We start from the raw sequence: 23,797 nt of genomic DNA on the forward strand, positions 1-23,797 counted from the left end.
GAATCGATTATAACATTTGAATATTTGCCTTTGCTGCCCAGACAGTTGGATAGGAATTTAATGGTCAAAACGTGGAAGGGTGCAAACTGTGCCCCCTACGTTGGTACTTTATCAGCTAATTTGTACACAATATCTATCCTTCTTCTGTCATGCAGTGACAGTTTTAATCAAATTAATGTGACTTGATGCTACCTACGCACTGTAATAAGCTGGTAATTGTTAAACCAGAAACTGGGACAGCAGGTTTGACTTTTACCAAGCCTGTTTTGACCAGTTTTCCCATCTACTAATTTCTAGGGCAAAGCTTGTTTATACAAGTGGGTTACTTTAAAAGTCAGAGTAAGAAAGGAGGGGGAAAACTTGCATCTTTATTGAATTATCCACTGGGCCAATATGAGTCTTCCATGATTCCACAAGAATGACTAAATAGGGTAAAGAATTAGGTTAGGGTGTTTGTATTGTTGTATTGATTGTGATGAAAACATTGAAGAAGGTCAATGGAGCCAGTGTGGTGTAGTGGTTAAGAGTGGTTGTCTCTAATCTGGGAAGTTGGATTTTGTTTCTTATTGCTTCACAGGAGCAGCAGACTCTGACCTGGGGAACTGGGGTTGATTCCCCACTCCCCCAAGTGAAGCCTGCTGGGTGACGTTGAACTAATCATAGTTCTCTCAGAACTTTTTTAGTCCCACCTACCGCACAAGGTGTCTGTTGGAGAATGGGGAAGGGAAGGTGATTGTAAACCCCTTTAAGACTCATTGGCCAATTTTTCTCAGCATGTTTGCTGCATGGTGGGGATGAGTGTCTATCACAGCAAGATTTCTTGTACGGACGAAGTTCTTCAAGCTTCGCTTTCACTTTTCATGCTTTCCATGGCAAGTGAGGCCACTTTTAGCATGATTTTAATTTTGCTTCACTGCCAGAGCGAATCACTGGCAGATTGGCCTGTGAGCACAACTTTGCCAATGACATCTTCGGTCTGTCCACAGTCAGCGTTCCCATTCCTTCCCACTGCCACCCACACCTTCCCCCGTGCCCCCCTTCCTTGTTACCAGCTCTTTCAAGTGAAAGAAAAAAAGCTCACTCACCCTCTGTATTGATTATCAATATCTCAACATAGTAATAACAGTGTGTGCTTGGAAATAACAAGCCTCTCTGTCTTCCGGGGTCAGCAGCAATAGCAGGGGGGGGAGGGGTAGAGAATATTGTCTCAAAGGCATGGTCCCCCTTACCAGTGCGTAATCTGGGGAATTGCTTTGCTCTTTCATTTTTTTTTGGGGGGGGGGGGTTATTTTTGGAACAGTGATGTCAATAAAAGTGCAGGTTAAAGTCTAAGTCAGCAATCTTGACTACTGAGTGTAAAGAGATCTGTGCCTTTAAGAATAAGTTGATGGGTGGAGTTAAGAGAACCAGGACCAGAGGGTCTGCTGAAAAACTGTGCACCCAGGAGGAAGTGCCGCCTTGTGTGTAAACAGAAAAACACGATGAGACCACTGCGCAGATAAGAGTCCTGAGGTAAGCGTTCCATGCGTAATGGACTCTTATGTAGAGAAAAGGCAGGGCATAAAACCCTTCTTAAACTCTTCTTCTAAAACATTTTTGCATTCTTGAATAATTGTAATCTAGATGCCTCCAGGCTATAAAACTTGATTTTAAAAAATGAACCAGTTATCTTCCTGATTCTTACATAAGAATCATACATAAAGATGTTCTGAACTGAAGGAACTCCCTATAGTAGTATAACATTTGATGCCAATACCCTTTATAACTTTTGTATTAGGTTTAAGTTAACAAGTGACTTTGACATCTTCCTTTTTTTACCATCTTCTCCATTTTGTGTAGTCCCAGTCGGCTGCATATCATAGCTTTGTGTGGCCCTTAACAATTTAACTCCCTTCTCTTTCTTGGAAACTGCACAATGTATATTTATCTTGTAGAACCAAGTCCATCTTTGTTTAGAAGATCTATTTGCTGAATAGTGAATTTGTTCACTGTAGGTAAAAGCCTTCAGTTAAGGACACTTTCACACATGCTAAATCGGGTCTGCAACCTGCGGCTCTCCAGATGTTCATGGACTACAAATCCCATCAGCCCCTGCCAGCATGGCCAATTGTGCTTTCAATCCACTTTCAATGCACTTAATGATAATTTGCAAGTTGATTTTGCCATGTCACAGCAAAATCCAGCTACAAACTGCATCGAAAGTGGATCGAAAGTGCATTATTCTGGATGTTTGAAGGCGCCCACTGAGTTTTTCATAACTGATACATGGCAAATCTTCTTTTTTAGACTGTTACATTTTTTAAAATGGTTATTTACTTCCCAGAACCCTTTTCAGAGGGTGTGAAATGAATATCTGACATAAATAGGACGAGATGCAGGTTTCCAACTCATTTTCAGATTTTTAATTTATTTGCCAACGACAGAAACAAATTGTGACCAAACTTGTTAGTCAACATGGCCTTGCACTGACTGGAGCTTCTAATTTTCTGGACTGAGGAAAAATTAGAAATGTTTTTGCACAAGTTGGATTGATGTTAACACCGTCTCTTTTGTATTGTTTTTCATAGGAAATCAAGACTTTCCTATGGCAAGAAGTCACAATTTAAACAGTGTTACAAACAAACCTCCCACAGATGGATCTGACCATACTCATTATATTGCTTACGCCCTGATTCCTGTCTGCTTCCTCATGGGACTCCTGGGAGTTTTAATCTGCCATATACTAAAGAGACAAGGGTATCGCTGTACAACAGAAGCGGAACAAGAAGAGGAGAAGCTTGGTGAAAAAATAGGTAAGCCAGAGTCATCTTCACAAGGCTGGAAGTAATATATTAAGATAGACTTTGACAAGAGACTTTGGACTCAAATCTCCCCATTGCCCTGAAGCCCCTTCTCACAATTGTTGTGAGGCTTAAAATGTGGGAGGATGGGGAAGAGATGTCAGATATCCCATCTTGACTTCCTTGGAAAGAGATGAAGGTACACATTCAATTAAAAGCAACAATAGGTCTGTAGAGTGAGTGGGTGCAAAGGTTGATGGGTCTTCCGCTATTGGTGTGGGTAAGAAGAAACTCTGGTACATTGGCGGGTGCATCTAGTACATTCTGCCACTAACTTCACCCACTTTTCTTTGGAAACTGCTGTTTCCCTGAGTCTCAGGAAGCAACAGAAAACAGCAGAGAGGGAATCTGTCCCTGTGTATTGTCAAAGGCTGTTACAGATGGCATCAGCTGAATGTTGTGGGTTTTCTGGGCAGTGCGGCTGTGGTCTGATAGTTTTAGCTCTGATATTTTGCTCACATCTATGGCTGGCATCTTCAGAGGCATATTATAGTAAGATGCGTTTCTTTCCATGGCACAAACTGTCCCTGTGTTTGGCTTCTCTTTACATGTGCTTTAGGAAGCGAAGGGCAGGAGCAGTTCCCTGCTGACATAGCCCTGCTAGTGTAATGGGAGCTGTGGTGCTGATCAGTTTGTTGTCATGCCAGGCATGTGACTGTTCCCCTGACATTTATTTAGCCAGACCACAGGTGATGCCCTTAGGCTCTTAAGCATGGTTTAGGGAGTAGCTATAAGAAGAAGAAGAAGAGTTTGGATTTATATCTCCCCTTTCTCTCCTGTTGGAGACTCAAAGGGGCTTACAATCTCCTTGCCCTTCCCCCCTCACAACAAACACCCTGTGAGGTAGGTGGGGCTGAGAGAGCTCCGAGAAGCTGTGACTAGCCCAAGGTCACCCAGCTGGCGTGTGTGGGAGTGCACAGGCTAATCTGAATTCCCCAGGTAAGCCTCCACAGCTCAGGCGGCAGAGCTGGGAATCAAACCCAGTTCCTCCAGATTAGACACATGAGCTCTTAACCTCCTACGCCACTGCTGCTCCCCAGAGCACTGGATTGGGCATTTCTTTCCCCTGCTGAATCCAACCAGGTTTTCCACTGGTGAAATTGGGAGGAAAGGGCCTCCTTTGACCACCAGAAAAGGCTATGGGGTCATAGGACCCGCATGGGCAAACCCCTTGTGGAAGGATGTTGTTAGCAGCTAAACTGGGTGAGACCGAGCAAATGAATTGGCTGGGTTCAACCCTAAGTCAGCATTAACAGTGGGTGTCCTGCTTCCAAACGTGTTCATGCTTACTTAGCCATTGGGAATACACTGAAGATGGTGTACAGAGGTTGTTCTGCTTCTTTCTCTAGCTGTGGGTGAAACTCTAAATGAACTACATGTTTGACTTGGCTCTTCCCTCCTGCAGGGGTGGTCTTAGCCTTGGGGCATGCAGGGCAGTTGCCTTGAGTCCTATGCTGGGAGCTCCCATCTCTTTGTAGATAGTTGCCCTAGCCACTGCCCTGAAACCTCTGCTGTTGCTGCCACTGATCCCCTGCACTGCCTGCAACCTACGCAGAGAAGAGTTTGGATTTATACCCCTCTTTTCTCAACCATAAGGAATCCCAAAGCGGCTTACAAACTCCTTTCTCTTCCTCTCCCCACAACAGATACCTTGTGAAGTCGGTGGGGCAGAGAGAGTTCTGAAGACCTGTGACTAGACCAAGGTCAACCAGCAGGCTTCATGTGGAGGAGCATGAAAATAAACCCCATCTGCCAGATTATAGTCTGTTGCTCATGTGGTGGAGTGGGGAATCAAACCTGCTTGTCTAGATTAGAGTCCATTACTCTTAACCACTACACCAATCTGGCAGGGGGGAAGGGCAGCCAGCTGTAAGCCCCTCAGACTCCTCTCCCAACAGCTGATCTCCTGTGCTCATGCTGATCTCAGGCAGCATGAGAGTGATCAAATGTAGCTTTAGGGGTGATCACTATCAATCTGACCTGAAGGATTCTAGGATCTCATTCTCAAGTCCCAAAGTCACTGAGGGCACTTTCACTCATGCAGAATAATGCACTTTCAGTCCACTTTCACAATTGTTTGCAAGTGGATTTTGCTGTTTCACACAGTAAAATCCAGCTGCAAAGTGCATTGAAAGTGGATTGAAAGTGCAGACTAATCCTGCCCTCTTGTAGAGTGGATGCCTAAGCCTACTACCATGGTGCTGCCATAGCATGTTCTGATTGTGGATTTAATTGCCTAGAGGTAATTGTTGTTCATTTCCTTAAGAATAGTCATACTCCAGGGCAGCAGTAGATTTTCTCTCTCTTTGTTTTCCTCCCTTCCAAAGGTCCAGGATGTCAAACTATCTGATAAGGACCGCAGTAAAAGACAGAACAGCCTGTGTAGGAATTCAGTGGTGTTTAAATGCAAGTTGTTTAAATAATGGTTTTGCTCAGGCAAGTCTTGGCAGTAGAAGGCTGATCCATCAGGATGCGTGCCGAGATGTGTTGAGATATGAGTAGTCCTGTTTCTAGGGGGTTTATTACCTTTTCACAAGAGTAACCAGGCAGAAGGGAGGAAGCAGAATCTAGGGGCAAATAAAGTTCAAGAGTGTTGAATATTTTGAACCTTGACGCAGGAACTGTGTAGTCAAATGCTGGTGTCCGGCCAAGTCACCTGACTGGGAGTGTCCATCTTAAGGCTTCTGGGCCTTTTTCAGACTCGAAAGGGAAACACACTGATACTGTCAACCTCTGCAATTCGACAGGCAATCTCTAGTCTGGTTTCTGGGCCAGACTGTGTGTTTGGGTTTTTAACAAGTTATGTCTGGGTTCCCTGACCTCAGCTCTGGTTCCCTGCAGCCACACAGCAGCTGTGGGGAACGGTTTTTAACAAGTAAAGGAGAGCACAGGTGAGCTTGGAATGCTTCTACTAGGAGAGGAAAGCCTCTTGTTTTCCCCTGCCAAGTCTTTTTTCCACATGGCAACAGAAGAAGAAGAAGAAGAAGAAGAGTTTGGATTTATATTCCCCTTTTCTCTCCTGTAGGAGACTCAAAGGGGCTTACAACCTCCTTGCCCTTCCCCCCTCACAACAAACACCCTGTGAGGTCGGTGGGGCTGAGAGAGCTCCGAGAAGCTGTGACCACTAGCCTGAACTCAGTGGTTTTCCAGATAAAATTAGGAACTATAATTCCTTATCAAAGTTTCCGTCAGCATGGCCAATTGGCCATGCTGGTAGGGGCTGATGGGAATTGTAGTTCCTGAACATCTGGAGAGCCGCAGGTTCCCTACCCCTGGACTAGCCCAAGGTCACCCAGCTGGCGTGTGTGGGAGTGTACAGGCTACTCTGGAATCCCTCTTCAGATAAGCTCTCCACAGCTTCAGGGCGGTGAGCTGGGAATCAAACCCGGTTCCTCCAGATTAGATACACAAGCTCTTAACCTCCTACGCCACTGCTGCAGTGGGAAAACAGCTGGGGGAAAAGGCTCGGTGGGGACTTCCTCCCTCTGTGGTAGCTTTGCAAGCCCATTCGGGCTCTCCTTTATTTTTAACAAGCCATTCTTTACACCAGTTGTGTGGCTGCAGGGAACGCCACTTCTTAAAAGCTGAAATGTGTAGTTGGCCCATTGGATTGGCCAAACTTGGCCCTTCCTGTTGCCCTTGATCAACACCTTGTGCCCTTGCTGTTCCGCACCTCAAGCTCCAGTTTCCCCACCATTGCTAGCTCTAACTCTTGCTCTCTCACCTCTGCCCACCTCTGTCCTCTTCCCACCCGGCCCCCTGTTCACACTACAGTGCCTAACTATACAGGCCTGTGCTAGACAACATTCTTTCTAACATGGAGGTTCGTACAGCTGTATGCCTCATCCTACTCTTGGCAAAAAATTTGGGGAGGCAGAGGGGTGTGTGTGCGTGTTGTGTGTGAGAGAGAGTGACTCACCCACTGTGTGTTTATTTAGTTATTTGTATTAAAGATTTGTATGTTTCCAGTATAGTGAAAGTGAAAGTAATTGCCTTTTTTGGGATAATTCTTCCATGTGAAAAAAGTTGTATTTCCTCAGCTTGAAGCAAGGTAATTTTTTCTTCTCTTTATTTTCACAGAATTGAATGAAAGTACAAATGATAATGGTGACACTGTGGGACAAATTGTCAACTACATCATGAAAAATGAAGGTAACTTTTTATTGAATTCATATGGATCTGTCTTCTAGGGCTTTGATCTCGCAGTTGTCTTCTGTAGCAGTGAAGCTGAGAAGGCATTTCTAGTTTTAGTTCCAATCCAGTCCAATCCAAAACCTTTTATTGTGGGGCATAAACCAGAAGTACCATACATTCCAAGTACAATAACAGGATCATTGTTATATATCAGGGGTCCCCAAACTTTTTAAACAGGGGGCCAGTTCACTATCCCTCAGACTGTTGGAGGGCCGGACTAAAAAAAACTATGAACAAATTCCTATGCACAAATGATTGTAAAATCGCTCTGATTTACTCACCTTTCAGCCTTCTGTCGTCATGGTCTATTTTAGAAAACGGTAACTAAAGTATGTCAAGGTAAAGGGTGAGCTCCAAATATTGTTGGGGAGGCTGTGGGAAGCATCTTCCCCAAAAAAAAAAAAGCAGAACTTTCCTCAAAGATTCCACTGGCCTGAAATCCCAGGATCAGGTATGGCCTTCCTAAGTTCTTCCTCCTAGCAGCCAGCGAGCGATTCACCAGCCTGGCTGATGCCAATGGGAGTGAGGCGGAACAGAAAGCCTGAGAGCAACACATGGAGTAGCCGAGAGGGAAGGGCGGAGCAGGTGTTGCCACATGTAAGGTTTCCAACTCTGGGTCAGAAAATGCTTGGAGATTTGGGGGTGCCATCATGTAACTGCAATCAACAGCCGTTGGGGCCGGTTCCTCCTCTCCCTCGAGCCCCCACTGCACATGAATGGAGCCATTGCTGCCATGCCTGGCGGGCCGGATAAATGCCTTCAGGGGGCCACATTTGGCCCCCGGGCCGTAGTTTGGGGACCCCTGTTATATATCATGTAGAACACGAATTAAAAATGTAGCAACTGCTTCAGAAATTTCTACATTAGGGCTGTTCAATAGCTTAGACATTTTTAGTTTGTCTGAGAGAAACATAAATTCTAGAGGTAGTAAAGCTCCCAGATTGGTTCTAATATCGTTACACCTTGAACAGTAAAGCAGGATATCAGGAATTGAGTCCATAGTGTTGGGACAGTACCGACAACAGCGCTCACTTTGTGGAATGTTAAGGAAACGGCCTTGAAGATAGACAGAGGGGAATGAGTTGCACCTTGCTCTTGTCATGACCCATCTGCACTTATAATTAACAAGCTGTTCTAAATATACAGCAGGGCTAGATTTCGGGGGTGTGATCCCAAAGTATAGAGGGGAACAGGAGCTTTGTGCAGCACTCAGGAGAGATTGGTATTCCTGGTCGTACAGTCTGATCTTTAGATGATGGTAAATTTCCGTGGCGGTAAGCATATGAAGAGACTCCCATGAGAAACCCAAGGAGAAGATTTTTTTTTTCAATATGAAGCCACCACTTCGAAATAGTTTTAGTTTGTAGCATGCATCTCCATGGCTGGTTATGCATAGCCTGCCTGACCCACACGTGTCCTGTGGCTGCTTGATCCGCATCAGGCTCTCTTTGCATTTTTCCTGCTACATGTGAGGAACAGCTGCAGCAGCCATGTTCACCCCCCTCTTCTTCTTTGCTGTGTTCTTCTGCCTCTACAAAAAAATTATTTAAAAATTAATCGTGTTTTGTTCCATTGTTGCCTCTATGCATTGATGGAATAATGTGATTAAAATTAGGAAGGGAAAGGCATTCTCCTGATCTCTTGGAAATGCAGGGGACATGCACGGAGGGGGGAATGAGGTAGATGTGAAACAAGCCCATGAACATTGGGCTGCTTCGCTCTTGCCTCACAGATGGGGAAAGGATCAGACTTTCCTTGCTCTTCAAGGACCCAGGTCTTCTTCCATCTGCTGCGAGGTGAGGGCGGCAGTGGGAAAAAAGTCGTCCATAAGGATAAGTCTGTTCCAACGGGATTGTAAATTCAGCTCAGAGCAATCACAAAGTGCATAATAGGCTTATGACTTTGTGAAACCAGGCTTGTTCCAAGCACGTGTTCCGACAGAATTTGGGTTAATCATTGTAAACACGTAGTAAACTTTTGTTACTTGTGTCATGCTGAACCATCACTGAACGCAGACTTGGCGTCGCTTTGCAGCTCCCCATAGTCCACCAAGGCCTGTTGCTTCTTCACAGCCAAGACTGCAGAAGTAGGTGTGCCATCAAACATTGTATTCTTTATTTAGTGAAAACATTTCAATAAACATTTCAGCCTTTCTAGCTTGTGGAACTGGAGGCACAAAACAATGATTTTGAAAAACCTAAAAAGAGCACAAGTTAAAATCTTCAATTAGGACTGCCAATAAATAATTAGAGAACTACAGTCCTAAATAAAACTGTTTTCAGCTGCCTCCTGAAGACTAGAAGAGAGGGGGCCAGACGGACCTCCCAGAGGAGGCTGTCCTGTAATCGTGGGGCTGCCACCAAAAAGGGCCTGTGTTCTATGCCCAAATGCTGGATAGGGATTTGCTATTCAGACCTCCTCCCAGTGAATCACGCTGATTCAGACACAAGGAAAACACACATGATATATTCTTCCCCAGACTCGATTACTTCTGTAGTCTCAGTATGGTGTTGTGGTTAGTGTCAGTGTCTGGGAGCCGCACCCTTTCATCCCAACCTCCCATGCAGGGCTGCAGCAAGGAGAGGAGAATGAAACAAGCCAGTTTGGGTTCATGTTAGCGAGATAAGGTGGAATGTAAATAAAATGAAATGAAAGTTAAGTGTGGAAATGCTCTTTTGTAATGAAAACCAACGTAGACTGCAGATCTTCCCTTTGACTTGCTGACTGGTGTCCTGCCATTTGACACAACAGAGCTTGAAGCTTTTCTCCAGTCTGAGTGACTCTTCTGCTTAAGTTGAAGGAAAGCTCCTTAAGTCATAGGAAGGCTTCAGACTTTGCTGGATGGACGGGTAGGATATATAGGCTTGCATTTTGCCACCTGGAAGGAGAATTTGATCTGTGTGTATGGGGGGAGGGATTCATATGATCCCCACCCCCCACCCCCAAATCTATGAATCCTGCTTCCATGCTTAGTCTTACTAAGCCTCAGTGGAACTTGTGGTGGGTTTCTGTGTTGCTTGGCACCAAATTGGTCAGAGGCTGAGAGTTCTATATTTGGAGCTTCCCAGTTGTTTTTTCCCCTTTTTTCTTTATCAAGTAAGCCATACATGGGCAGATTTGGATCAGGACTGTGGTTCCAGATATGGTAATGTTAACTTTCCCCTCACTGCGTGGTTTTCCCTAACCTGTGGGGTACAGTTTTGTCCCACTTGTGCAGATACTCGCGGCCTGTATGTCGTGGCTCTGTGTTTTGCCCTAATGGGATAAAATAGTCACGCTGCGGAGCAGTTCTGGGTGAGAAAAAAAGCATTTGGCAAAAGGGCTCATTCTCTTGCCTCCCTTCCCTGGCGCTAAAGTTGAGATATGAATTCAGTTTTTATCCAGCTGCTCTTAAAAACAAAGTAATCCCCCCCCCCCCAATATCACATGCAGTTTGACCCCAAGATTTTTTAAAACTGTGTTTGGTTCATTGCACGTCCAAGAGAAATGGGAGATCAGTCATGGGAGGAAAGAAAAGCTCCTATTTATTTTATTTTATTTGCTCGATTTTAGTATACCGCCCCATCCCCAGGGGGCTCTGGGCGGTGTACAACATAGTTGTCATACAGTACAATAACAAAAGGGGCAATTAAACAACAATTTAGGTTCACCCACTGCAGAAAACCAGCTTGGTCACACAAACGAATACACCTCTGAATTCTGGATGGCTCCTTTCACCGTGATAAGAAGCCTGGCTTTTTCTCCAAGAGCATAAATGCTTTGGATGGTTTCAGTGAACTTTAGTAATGAGCACAGTTTCTGCTGCTTTGGATGGTTTCAGTGAACTTTAGTAATGAGCACAGTTTCTGCTGCTGGGTTAAAAGTTCTGGACACTTGTTGGTTTCCTATTACCCCTTCCTGAAGCAGCTTTTCCTGCAAGATGGGGGTGGGGGAAGCAGTGTTGAGTCTTGGTGGTATGCATTTAAGTGCAATAAGCTGTCTGAGGCTGAGAGGGGCTTGACTATGCCTGCCCCCTTTTCCCCTATCCCAAGAATTTGTGTGACTGACTTGAGAGTGATATGAAACTTTCCCTGCTTGTTCTTGTAGTTGCTCTGCATGCCAAAGCCTTTTCCTGCTAAAATTATCGGGATTAAAACTGCTTGAACTTTGGCTTTGTTGCTCCCAGTGTTCCTAATGGTAATGTAGGACCACAGTTTTGTTTTTGACGGACTATAAAGTCTTGTCATCCTCGCAGGCCACTGTCGACCCCACGGCTCATCAGACAAGCACCTTCTAAAACATGCGTTTGCGTCTTGCTGTTGTATTAAAGGATGAAGACGATTTTTATAGTAATATCCTCACAGGAACAGGTGTCCAACAAAAAAGATCCATTTTAAACTTCGTTAAACGGCCTGTACCTTATTTAGAGGTGTTTTGGACCAGCACAGCTATTCTCTTTCTGTCTCTCTGAATTTCCTTGTTTCTCATGTTTGTAACATGTTAAAATTCAGTAGGAAACTGTTGGTTAGCTGGGAAGAAGGGGTCAGCAAAGGAGAGGTTTTTTTTAATGTTGTAGAGTTTTGTGTTCAAATTAGCATTCAGTTACTATGTGGTTGTTAATGAATCAGCAGTTGAAAGGGAGTGAGACCAAAAGTGTCAAACATGTGGCCCAGGACCAAATCAGGCTCCTGGAGGGGGCTTTTCAGACCTTCAAACCAGTTGAGGCAACACCCCCCCACCTCACTCGTGATGGGGGGTGTGTGTCTCAGGTGGCTCACAGGACTGGTACGTCCTCTAAGGCAGCCACCCTGCTCTGCTGCGGGCTCACCAGTCCAGGCACCAACCCCCTCCCCCGCCCCCCCCCGGTGCTATTCTGGGGCCAGTCTAGGCAGCCACACACCCCAGGCCCTGGTCTGACCAAGTCACATTTATGTCATATCCAGACCTTGTAACCAGTGAGTTCAAAACCTCTGGCCTAGAACTTCCTTCATCTGTCAAGCTAAATGCAGCTTAATTCCATGGACCCGTTCCCCTGGAACTTTAACGAGCGAACATACAGAACTCTGAACATGTGAAGCTGACTTATGGTGGTTTAGACATTTGGTCTGTCAACCTCCGTGTTATTTACTCTGGCGGGCAGCTTGTCTTTCCAATCAACTGCTCTGATCCTTTTAAGTGGAAGTTCCAGGGGGTTAAACCTGGGATCTTCTGCCTGCAAAGCAGATGTTCTACCACTGAACTGCTTCCGCTCCCTCAAAGGCTTGTTGGAATTCCGACATATTTGGGGTTATGTCTGCACATAACCTTGCTTATTTTTTGCTATCTTACAGTCTATGAGTTAGCTTAACTCTTCAGGTTCATTCAACCTTAGTGGGGGAAAAGCTGAGGGCTGCACCAAGTAAAATGATGGAAAAGCAGAAAACAATAGAGCATGAGGGACGATAAATAAATTTCCTCAAGCACCTCCCCCCCCAATTTAACATTAGGCAAAGAGTGAAATTAAAAGAGTCCATTTATGTTCCTTGCAGCAAATGCTGATGTGCTGAAGGCTATGGTGGCAGATTCCGGCTACCCGGAAAGGTAACACCTTATTCATTTTAATGCGTTATCCTTTCTTAAACGTTGTCTTGCATTGTTTGGCTCATTCAGAAGAATCTTCTCAGGAAGATGTTCGCCTCTTTTAAATCTGTTGTGGTGTGCCATTTCTTGTTTTGATGAACTTCACTGATATATTTGACTTTTCCCAAATAGATTGACAGTTAGACATAAACAGTTTTGCAAACAGTGACATGGGTGCTGAAAAGACCTATGCATTGAAGTGTCTTATGCCACACCATCGGTGTACTGTCACAAATATTACATCCATGCATACTCCAATTCACAAGGTAAGTATCATTTCAACATTATCTTTCTATCACAAATATACAAAAAAAATTTCACTGGTAAGTACACCGTCAGGTATGGCTATAAAACCTCTAGATTAGGTTTTTATTTCGGCAGTCCTTAGTCAAGCCAATAATTGTTGTACAAAGTATTCTTTTTCCTTGCTCCTCTAGGAGCACAACGGTTTTTTCTTACGATAATTTCCAAACTGAATTTCAAATTTCACTTGAATGGCTCTTCTTTAAATATGAGAGCCACATATCCTGATATCCAGAGAGAAGGACAAAGGACTGCCGAAATAAAAACCTAATCTAGAGGTTTTATAGCCATACCTGACGGTGTACTTACCAGTGAAATTTTTTTGTATATTTGTGATAGAAAGATAATGTTGAAATGATACTCACCTTGTGAGTTGGAGTACGCATTGGTGTAATATTGTGACAGTACCTGTTGTACACCTGCCTTGATTATTCTGGTGGATTCACGAGAAGGGAAATCTGCGACATCTGACATGTTTGCTTATACACCATCGGTGTAAACAGTATAAAATGCAAAAGCAGCTTACAATTTACCTGCAGACTCAAACTAACGAAGCCTTGTTTTTGTAAGCTTTGCAGCAGTAGGCAACTGTTGAAAGCGTGGCTCAAGCTGATGGCTGTGACATCATAACTCCATTTCCTCTCCCCAGTATAATTCTGCAACACTCTGATTGTGTGCTCTTTTTTAAAAAACATATGTGGGGCACTTCCAAATGTGTGAAAACGTACAGTCTTTCTGAAATATTTGAAGATCAAGCAAGATAAACTTGTGTGCATGAGTCACGGTTGCATTGTGAAGGTTAGAGGAAGCTGCTTTTACCGCGCTGGAAAAAAAAACCCCATAGCAACTTCTGTTTTAATGTTCTGTTTGTTTAAAAATAGCCACACAGCTAAGAATGCTTATGTTTTCTAATTTTCTTCCACCGAGTCCCCTGATCATTTGAGATCAGCAGACTCTGAGGAGAGGCATTGTGGGAGGCCTCTGTAGGAGAAGAGATCACTGCCTCCACTTAAGAAAGTGCCCTTAATTTTCCTTAAAGTGGTTGGATATAGGTCAGTGGTGGCGAACCTATGGCACGGGTGCCAGAGGTGGCACTCAGAGCCCTCTCTGTGGGCACGAGTGCACAGAGTTTGTTGTGGCGGGGGGGGACGGGGACGATAGGTAACCCTGTTAAGCTGATTTTCATGGGAAGGACTAAAGCACAATCCTTTACCTGGGAGTAAGCTCGGTTGCTGGCAATGGGGCTTGCTTTTGAGTAAACCCTCCTAGGGTCGTGACTCACCCATTCAAAACATTGCACGGTTGCTTCAAAGCAAAGACACCGATTACCACCAAGCTTTCTCCCGAGTAATGTGCGTCTTGGAGCCAACCGTTTTTTCTAAACTAAAACCTCAATATTTGGGTTAAATTGCCGTGTTGGCACTTTGCGATAAATAAGTGGGTTTTGGGTTGCGGTTTGGGCACTCGGTCTCGAAAAGGTTCACCATCACTGATATAGGTCAATATATCCATCCCTGTATGGGCACCCTTGAGATGACAGCAACAATCAAAATAAGTTGCAAAAACTGAAATTTAAAAACCACAAATAAAGTTTGCAATGAACAAAACAGTGCAACAGCAGCCCCTAGTTAATGTAGTTGGTTTCTAAACTGTTAGCAGGGGCTGATGGGGATGGTAGTCCATGAGCATCTGGAGGGCCAGAGATCTAAAGTGTACTTTTTTGTGAGCCAGAATGCATTAGTGACTCACAAAACACATGAGCCAGAAATGTTTTCCCTGGATAATGTTGCTGGTTTCTAGTTGCTACTGGACCCTAATTCTGTGCTACTCTTGTTGCAGGATAAAATTACTACTCGCCTGAATGTATTTATTGTGTTTCCATCCTTTCATGTTTTCTTATGTGTTCATGGTTTCTTTTCCCCCCCTGGAACCTCTTCCAAATAGCCCTACAACGCCAGGCAGCCCGACCAGTCCTAGTTCTCCTTTGTCACCCGGAGGTCCTCCATCAAAGCACAGTTGCCATGACCATCACTTACACACTATTGGTGGTGTTGCCGGGAAGGGTGTCTGTACTCGCTGTCGCCACAAAAGGTGGCAGCTGTTCAGTCCGACTAAAAAATCTAAAGAAGCAAGAAGAGCCCGGCACAAAGAAGTCACAGTTCTGTCTGTGGGAAGGTGGGTCCATCTTGCGCCATTTCTGCTTCTTGACCTTTGAATATCACAAGTGCCAGATTATCATTAAAAAATCCTACCTGACTGCATCTGAGGATGATACAACAGTGAGATGCAGTTGTCAGATGAATGACTTACTGTTGAAAGTATACCAGGAAATGGTTCTCCTTGATGGACGGAGAAGGTTCAGGGTTCCCTAGGTATCTACCATGTGTCAGCTGTTTGCAGAACCAATGGACAATATTGTTTTGGTAATTGTCTTTTGTATGCATGGTGTGTTTGAAATTGGCACACCCATTCACTTTTGTCCAATCAACTTTGAAAATGTCAGCACTGTGTGCAAAGTAGCATTCGTTCCTGCTTAAATGAAGATCCAGAAGGCACGACCAATTTAGGAGACTGAACTCTCTCTACCTAAGCTGCACTGGGTCTAAGATGCCGCTCTAGCCTGTGATGCTGTCAAAGAGAGGAGGGGATGCAGAAGCAGAGAGCACAACTGGGAGGCACCGCTCAAAACTGGTTGCCTCTGAGGTTCCCACAGTATTTCAGAGTCCTTCTGGGTCTTCTCTTGTGTCAGGCAAAGCAGGAAAAAGATGCTCTACATACATTCAACATGTGAATTAAGTGGGGATCAGCGCATACAGTACAACACACTAGAAATCACACTGGCAAAGGCTTGCAGCAATTGGTGTCTACTTTCAAATGAAGTCCTTGTTATAAGTATAGCATGTGTCCGAATCCACACGCAATGCAACAGTACCACAAGGTATCTGATATACAGGCACTAATAACACTGATAAAAATCCTGTGTAATACAATAAAAATCCAAAGCAAAGATCCTGTATAATACGATGACAGTCGACTAAGCTAACCAGAACCTGGGTGTGTACCAGTCTCGTACAGGATCCAAAGCTAGTGGAAATTGTAAATGTAACAAATCAGAGAATCATACATAACATAACATGTATACTCAGGTAGTCAGACATATAAGTACATGTTCTCAAGGCACTTGCAAGAATTCCATAGGTTTGTGTTTCCAAAACATACAATAGTTTGCATGAACAGAAGTGATTTGAAATCTGCAATAAACATGCTTAATGAGGCAATTGTTACCAAAATAAAACCAAGTAAAACTGGTTCAAAAGGTCTGCTCTGAAGACTCAGGGTGCTGCGTAATGTCCTTGATCGGGAGTGTATACATCAGAAATATATACATTGGGGGCAGGGTACAGTGAGGTCATTTGCCAAGGGCAGATAATTAGTGGCCACTAAAGGTGTGTTATTGGCATAACAAGGAAAACCAAATGCTCTTTAGCTCTTTAGATGGCACTATTGAGTAATTTTTGCTGTGCAGAGCCACTCTTCCAGAATTTCACCCTCTAGATTCTAGAGCAATGTTTTGGAACCATTCTTCTCTCCAGGAAACTTGTGCAGCACTTTTTGCTTGCGGGGATACATGATTATGAGCAAGATACTCCCTTCCTAAAAGGAATGTACCTTTTCACTTCTGAATTCGGGTAAAAATTTGAATGTTAAAGGAATTGTTTCAAGGGAGAAAAAATGGTGCTGGTTGTTCTGGAAGAGATGGTAATAATGCCATTTCTTTCATAATGCCATTTCTTTTTTCAGATTTAGAGTCACAAAAGTGGAACAGAAATCTTCAAAGGAACGTAAGAACCTGATGTCAGTTAGTAGCATAGATAGTGTCAAAGGTGAGATGCCGGCTACTCCAGTTAAAGGAGGCTCTGAAGAGGTCCCTACTACACCTGTTGCTAGACAGGACTCGAAGGAACTTCACTTCATCTCTGCCAAGAAAGAAGCAAGGGATCTGGCACCGAATAACACCTGAACACGAACAGTTGTAGAGATCCAGTCTGTGGTTCGTATATTGTTTAATAAGACTTTAAAGGGCTTATGAATCCTTCAAATACGCAAGATGGTTAATGAATGTGGTGTGAAAAATACAATCATTCCTTCCACATCACCCCAAGGTGATCTGGAAATCTGTGTAACATTTTTTTGGCCTTCCTTTCATACCTGAGAAGTCTGAATTTTTTCTTTTATTGTAACTTAAACAAAGAAATTGTGTATATTTATAAAAGATAAAATATGTTGATAGTATACAATACTATACATATTATTTTATGCATTTCTGAGTTTCTAAACTTTTCTGTTGTCTGCTGGCCTTCATGTGTCGTTTGCAACTCCTGCAAAACTCCCCCCAAATTCTCATGGGAAGCCCCATTGTGGGGCAGGGGGAGAGGAATCCCCCCCGCCCCCGGCTCCACAGAGCTTGACTTGGAATTTGCCACTTATTCCCAGGCCCTCCAGTGCAAAAAACAGCACCAGCATGGCTGGGGGCGTTCTAGGGATGGGCCGGGGAGGTAGACCCTGCCTTAGTTGACTTCCTTCCGGCCTTTGTCTGCCAGAACGCTGATGCTGGGGATTTGGCCTTACGTGTAAGCCCATAGAGCCCCTTGGAGGACTTATGGGCAGTGGGGAGGCGCTTTTTGTTTTTAGCCTCCCCGCACTGCTGAGAATCCCTCCTGGGGCAGTGCCGAAATGTCTCTGTGGCCCGCTGCCGCAGGCTCTGGATGGGGCTACTAATTTTTATACTGACATGCAATATATCAAAACCACAATGGGGAAAGTCACAATGTGGGAGGGTTAACTTTACTGCATGCCCCTGCTTTAATTTACTCATCTGCCAAAGCTACCAACCTTCAGATGTGGGATGTGTGTATCTATGGCCCCTTCCGCACACACAGAATAATGCGTTTTCAAACCACTTCTACAACTGTTTGCAAGTGGATTTTGCCATTCCGCACAGCTTCAAAGAGCACTGAAAGCAGTTTGAAAGTGCATTATTCTGCATGTGTGGAAAGAGCCTATTATTCTTGAGAAAGCAAGCAGAAGATTTAGATTCTGAGGGTCACTGTAATGTAATGATTAGAGGACTGAGGATACCTAGATTCAAATCCCCATTGAGCCAGTCTAAACTACTTCAGGATTACTGTGATGCTAAAATGGCACTGTTGCAACGAATACCCTCACTTTGATATATATACAGCCCAACAGTTTTTTCTAGGTCCAGTTTAAAGTGCTGGTTTTTAATCTTCTTAGATGCATAATGGACGCATTATCATACGACCCCTTTTCAGTTCTCGCTTAACTTGTACGATAACCTGCCCAAGGTGTGCAGTTACCCAGGTCTCTCTTTTGCTCACCTCAGAAATTAAAAGCATATTTATTTTGGAAGATTTCTTAAAAGCTGGTTTTATTCACCCCTGGCAATGATGCCTTGTTTTAATTGCCGATGATAGCAGCTTCTAGTGTTTTATTGCTGTTAAAGCTGGTTTTGATGTTTGTGTATCTGCAGTGATTATTATCATATGTATTTGTAAAATTTGAGTAGATAGTATTTCTTTATATATAAACGGATTGGCAAACAACAAGATGGGAAGGAAATGCCACTTCTAGCAATGCAGTGGTGCGACCGCACTTGGAGTACTGTGTTCAGTTCTAGTCGCCACATCTCAAAAAGGATATCGCAGAGATAGAAAAAGTGCAGAGAAGGGCAACGAGGATGATTGAGGGACTGGAGCGCCTTCCTTATGAGGAGAGGCTGCAGTGTTTGGGACTCTTTAGTTTGGAGAGGAGATGTCTGAGGGGGGATATGATTGAAGTCTATAAAATTATGCACGGGGTAGAAAATGTTGACAGAGAGAAATTTTTCTCTCTTTCTCACAATACTAGAACCAGGGGGCATTCATTGAAAATGCTGGGGGGAAGAATTAGGACTAATACAAGGAAACACTTTTTCACGCAACGTGTGATTGGTGTTTGGAATATGCTGCCACAGGAGGTAGTGATGGCCACTAACCTGGATAGCTTTAAAAGGGGCTTGGACAGATTTATGGAGGAGAAGTCGATCTATGGCTACCAATCTTGATCTTCCTTGATCTGAGATTGCAAATGCCTTAACAGTCCAGGTGCTCGGGAGCAAAAGCCTCAGAAGGCCATTGCTTTCACCTCCTGCATGTGAGCTCCCAAAGGCACCTGGTGGGCCACTGTGAGTAGCAGAGAGCTGGACTAGATGGACTCTGGTCTGATCCAGCTGGCTTGTTCTTATGTTCTATTGTTTGCTTTTCTTCTCTTGCAGGTGGAGGTTTTTGAAGAAGTGCACTTGGAAAAATGTGTAATTGAAACACTAATGCTTCACATAAGAGACATTTGAAAAGACCCTATCGTTCTGCAATTTCTATGACAGCATCTATGCAAGACTTGGTCCTCGATACTTAATATTTCAGTGACTTAGAAAAAAATATTGCCTTTAATAATTTGAAGGTTCCTGGGACATACAGTCAGCATTTTTAATTTTTTTTAAAAAATATTGTTTGTGCTCAGTTTCAGCAGAGCAAAACTGAACGAAATATTTTTTGGTATGGACAAAGCAGTTGTTGTTTTTGGCATAATGTCTCTGCTGCTGGACTGCTGTGGGAATATGTAGTCTTGTGCAAGATTTTCAGAGCAGAAAAATCCAGTAGGGTGTCCATTTCTGAGCATTCAGCCCTGGGACCAAAGCTCTGAACCGTGTGTCTTAACTTACTGCTAGAATACCAAGGACAGCTAAGTTAAGTTCTGCTTAATTATATTTCCTCTGTAGACTTACCATAAATACTGTTTTTGTGCTCTGTGCAATCTCTAAATAGCAACAGTGGTCGCGTCTTGATGACTCTCGTAGATTGCTGCTTCTTGGCAGATGCCATATTAAACCTGAAGACATCTCAGGCACCTTAATCTACTACAAAGAGTTGTAAGCCAGTGGCTTTTGAACTAGTCTGTGACTTTTGTGTCTGCCTGATGACTTTCAAATGTTTCTTTTTCGACTGACAGTTCTTCATTTATCATATGTAAAATGTGAAGACTGATATTTCTCTGCATCTTCTGAGGAATTTTCTAAAATTCTCCAACAGTGGCTTATTTTGGAGATTGTGTTGCTGAACAGTCTCTGCAAGAGAGAGGTTATTTGTGAGCAGTAAATTTGTGGGAGAAGCTGTCAGTGTCTTAGAACAACTGTCAACTTCATTTTATTTTGGAACTCCGATGGACTTTTAGTCTTGTCCTGGATTTTGCTCGAGACCCTAACCCCGAAGGAGGAAATTAAGATCTTGAAATCATGTAACCAAATCTACCTTGGTAATAAATAGTAATAGTGAACCTACATTTCAGGCAGAAGATTTGTTCCTTTAAAAATGTTCATATTGTTTTTAAATATTTTCTTGCTCATACCCAGCTGACGTTCAGTCACACAATACTGTGGGGGCAGCTGCTGCCAAAGCTACTTAAAATTGTTCAGCCAATCAGAAGCCCTTCTGGGCAAAAAGTCCATTCCCCTTCTAAAACCACTTGATGGATGCCCGGAAAGGTGTTGATGTGTCACCAGTGAACACCATGCTATACACCCCTGCTGTAGGTGGTAAGAGACATATTGTGATACTGCAGAGCCCATGCTAACAGTGCAGTTGTAAGCACACTTACACTCTTTGATGTCAGAGGGCTTACTCTCTCTGTTTAGTCATGGAAGTTTTTTCAGAGAGAAGAGGAGGAGGAGTTTGGATTTATATCCCACCTTTCTCTCTTGTAAGGAGACTCAAGGTGGCTTACAAGCTCCTTTCCCTTCCTCTCCCCCCAACAGGCACCTTGTGAGGTAGGTGGAGCTGAGAGAATTCCGAAGAACTGAGACTAGCCCAAGGTCACCCAGCAGGAATGTAAGAGAGTGGAAACACATCTGGTTCACCAGATAAGAGTCCATCACTCATGTGAAGGAGTGGGGAATCCAACCCAGTTCTCCAGATTAGAATCCACCTGCTCTTAACCACTACACCATGCTGGCAGGTGGGGTGATACCCCACTCTCTCCAAAGGGCTTTCCTGCAGTGTGGGAAGTCCCAAAAAGTAAAAAAAAAACAAAACACACAAAACACTTTGAGAATGCCCCATATGGGAGAACTGAGATACGCCACAAAAATCATGGCTTATCTCCGCTGGGGGCTCCACGGGCGCATAGGGCCTGGCTGGGCAGTGGAGATCAACTAATATTGGCCTTATCTCCTGGCCTGCTGCCAGAACATACCTGGCCACACTGGCATGGCGTCTTGCATTGGCAGACTTGGGCACTGGTGGCGGCTTCTGGGTCAGGTGCTGTAGGGGCTGCTGATACCGGGCCGCCAGGGCAAGTCCCCTCCTGCCGGTGCATTTTTCGTTGCACCAGCAGGGCGGGCACCCTCGCCGGCAGGGATTCGCCCCCACTCTGGATTGGGCTGCCCAACAATTTTTTCCTGCCATGGGCACCATGTAAGTGATCCATTCTTGAAGAAACTGAGCTTTATATCCGTATCCGTGCATTGTAGAAACAGTTTTATAGCTTGAAAATAAACATGTGAGTTGAAATGTTTAACTATTTTTTATTTCATTAGAAATATCTCTCAGTTGCTGTATATCCAGTACTTTTAACTAGGGCTGGGCCACAGCAGGGGTGGATGTATATGTGTGTGTGTCTTTCCGTATACCTTTGACCTTCACTAAACTCATTCCCTCTTTTGCAATTTGCTTTTTGGGATAAAGTGGCAAGAAGAAATGAAAATGTTTTCCCACTAAGAGGTAGATTGGTAAGCAAATCCTCTTATTTTGAATTGGTTTTGTGATGTCATACAGCCAAGGCTGGGATATCACACTATGTAATCCCAATCAGCTGGGATGTAAAGAATCCTAGCCTCTGAGCCCAAGTGAATGGGGCTGTGGTCAGGCAATAACTGTGCCTTTCACTTTGCAGCCCAAAGTTGGAAACAGAATATTTTAGAAATGTCTATCTTACTTAAATAAATGCTTAATGGCTTAAAAAGAGATGACCGCCAGTTCAGGAAGGGCAGTCCAAATATGGACACTTGTTCCTATATGTGGGTGAAAACAATTCTGTGTACACAGGTGTGGGGTGGGGTTGGAGGAGAGAACTGCATGTGCCTTTATGTTGTATGTGATGCTTTAGCACAGGGGTGTCCAACTCTGATCCTCCAAATGTTCATGGTATCGGCTGGTGGGAATTGTAGTCCATGAACATCTGGAGGGCCAGAGCTGGACACCCTTGCTGGCATCAGCTGTTAAGAGGGGCTTACTCTACATATCTCTTCTCCTCTCAAAACTTGTGATCATCTCAGTTAAAATACACTGTCAGCCATCAAAGAAATCCTCGTGTGCTCACTAGCATGCACTCAATCCATTGCCTTCATCAAGATTCTGAATTGTGGCTAGAGCCAGAATGTGACACCACTGTGTAACACAAGATACTGTTTCAATGTCACTTAATTACCATGGTAAAAATAAGGCTTCCCCCCCCCCCCCGCCCCCGGATAGATATGTAATTAACAATACAGTTTGTATAAAAACTTTTGTACTATTTGAACAATAAACATAGTAAAATCTTGTTTTTTTATACTTGTTTGCTTTCTTCAGGAAAGATCTTCCATTTCTTCACTGTACCATGTAAGAGGCAGGATCAGCATGGTAGGGGAAGGAGACCTGCCACAAGTGGTAAATTTGTGGTACTATAATAAGGCAGTAGATCGGTTCACCCAGATTTTCCCACTTGGCCAGTTCCACTCTTTATTCCACTTGGCTGATGTGTTATGCACAATCTCTGCAGGCTCAGTGGAAGAACTCAGAGTTAGCAGTGACATTCTTTATTGAAGCCCTGTGCAGGAGTTTTGCGACAAAGGGATCTAAAGACAGATCTTCAAGCCAGATGCAAGACAGAATAACATCATTGGTTGTTTACAAAATGACAGAACTTATTTCCCAAAGTAGAGCAGTCCTCATTATCTCTAAGCTAACACTTTGGAACACAGTCAGAGGCCTAGGAGGGAGAATGCTGGGGGAAACTAAGCTGACGTGATACAGTGGTCCCAATCGCATGACAGGAGGAAGGATAAGAGGATGTGGACAACAGCATATGGCAGGAACATCAGCGGGCTGACATTATGTCCCTATAGATAGATTCCATGACGTCCAGCACAGCATGTTTGGTCATCAAAAGAGATTCCTCTCTCCCTTTTCACTAGTATAATGTCTTCTAGTATCAACGTTTATTATCAGGTTCATTGACCAGCATAATAAAAAAACACAAAGAATAATTCCAATATACAATCATTTCTGATTGCATGATCTGGAGACACTAAAGTCCCAAATAGAATTGACATAATTTAGAACAATAAAATAAAACTACCTCCCTATTGAAGCATGAATGGATTTCTCTGTGGAAAATTTTGCTACCTTCTCTGTGATCTGACTATATTAGCTAGAAGAATAAGGTAAGATTGTTCAGATCTGGGGAATTTTTAATAAAATGGAGGAAAGTAGCCCGTCTCTTCCTTATAAAAAGCATAGCATAAAAGGATGTGCCTGCCATCTGGATTCGCACCACAATAACATCGAGGCTAGACTATTGTAACACATTAGCTGTCATGGCAAAAGCATAGGAGAGGTTGTCCTGCAAATCGGAGGGCTCAAGGCCACGACGGGCTTTGCATGTATTACAAATCCTTAAATCGAGCCCGTAACTAATGGGCAGCCAACTGAGTGACTGCATAATGGGAGAATGTGAAAGCTCTGCCTAGCTCCCAATTGTAGTCAAAT

At 43.8% G+C, this 23,797-nt stretch overlaps 1 protein-coding gene across 1 annotated transcript in view; it reads left to right on the forward strand.

The window, feature by feature from the left end:
- The window catches only part of RELL1 (RELT like 1), a 34,429-nt gene extending 14,096 nt beyond the window's left edge, over positions 1-20,333 (forward strand). Inside the window, exons 2-7 of the mRNA XM_048510126.1 lie at positions 2,568-2,792; positions 6,921-6,992; positions 12,542-12,593; positions 14,880-15,110; positions 16,737-16,986; positions 19,270-20,333. Of these exons, the coding sequence (XP_048366083.1) occupies positions 2,568-2,792; positions 6,921-6,992; positions 12,542-12,593; positions 14,880-15,110; positions 16,737-16,956 (800 nt within the window). The 3' untranslated portion in view covers positions 16,957-16,986; positions 19,270-20,333. The remainder of the gene's footprint in view (positions 1-2,567; positions 2,793-6,920; positions 6,993-12,541; positions 12,594-14,879; positions 15,111-16,736; positions 16,987-19,269) is intronic.
- The last annotated feature ends 3,464 nt before the right edge of the window (positions 20,334-23,797 follow it).

This window comes from Sphaerodactylus townsendi, linkage group LG10 (assembly GCF_021028975.2).
Source record: "Sphaerodactylus townsendi isolate TG3544 linkage group LG10, MPM_Stown_v2.3, whole genome shotgun sequence".
NCBI classification, from domain to species: Eukaryota; Metazoa; Chordata; class Lepidosauria; order Squamata; family Sphaerodactylidae; genus Sphaerodactylus; species Sphaerodactylus townsendi.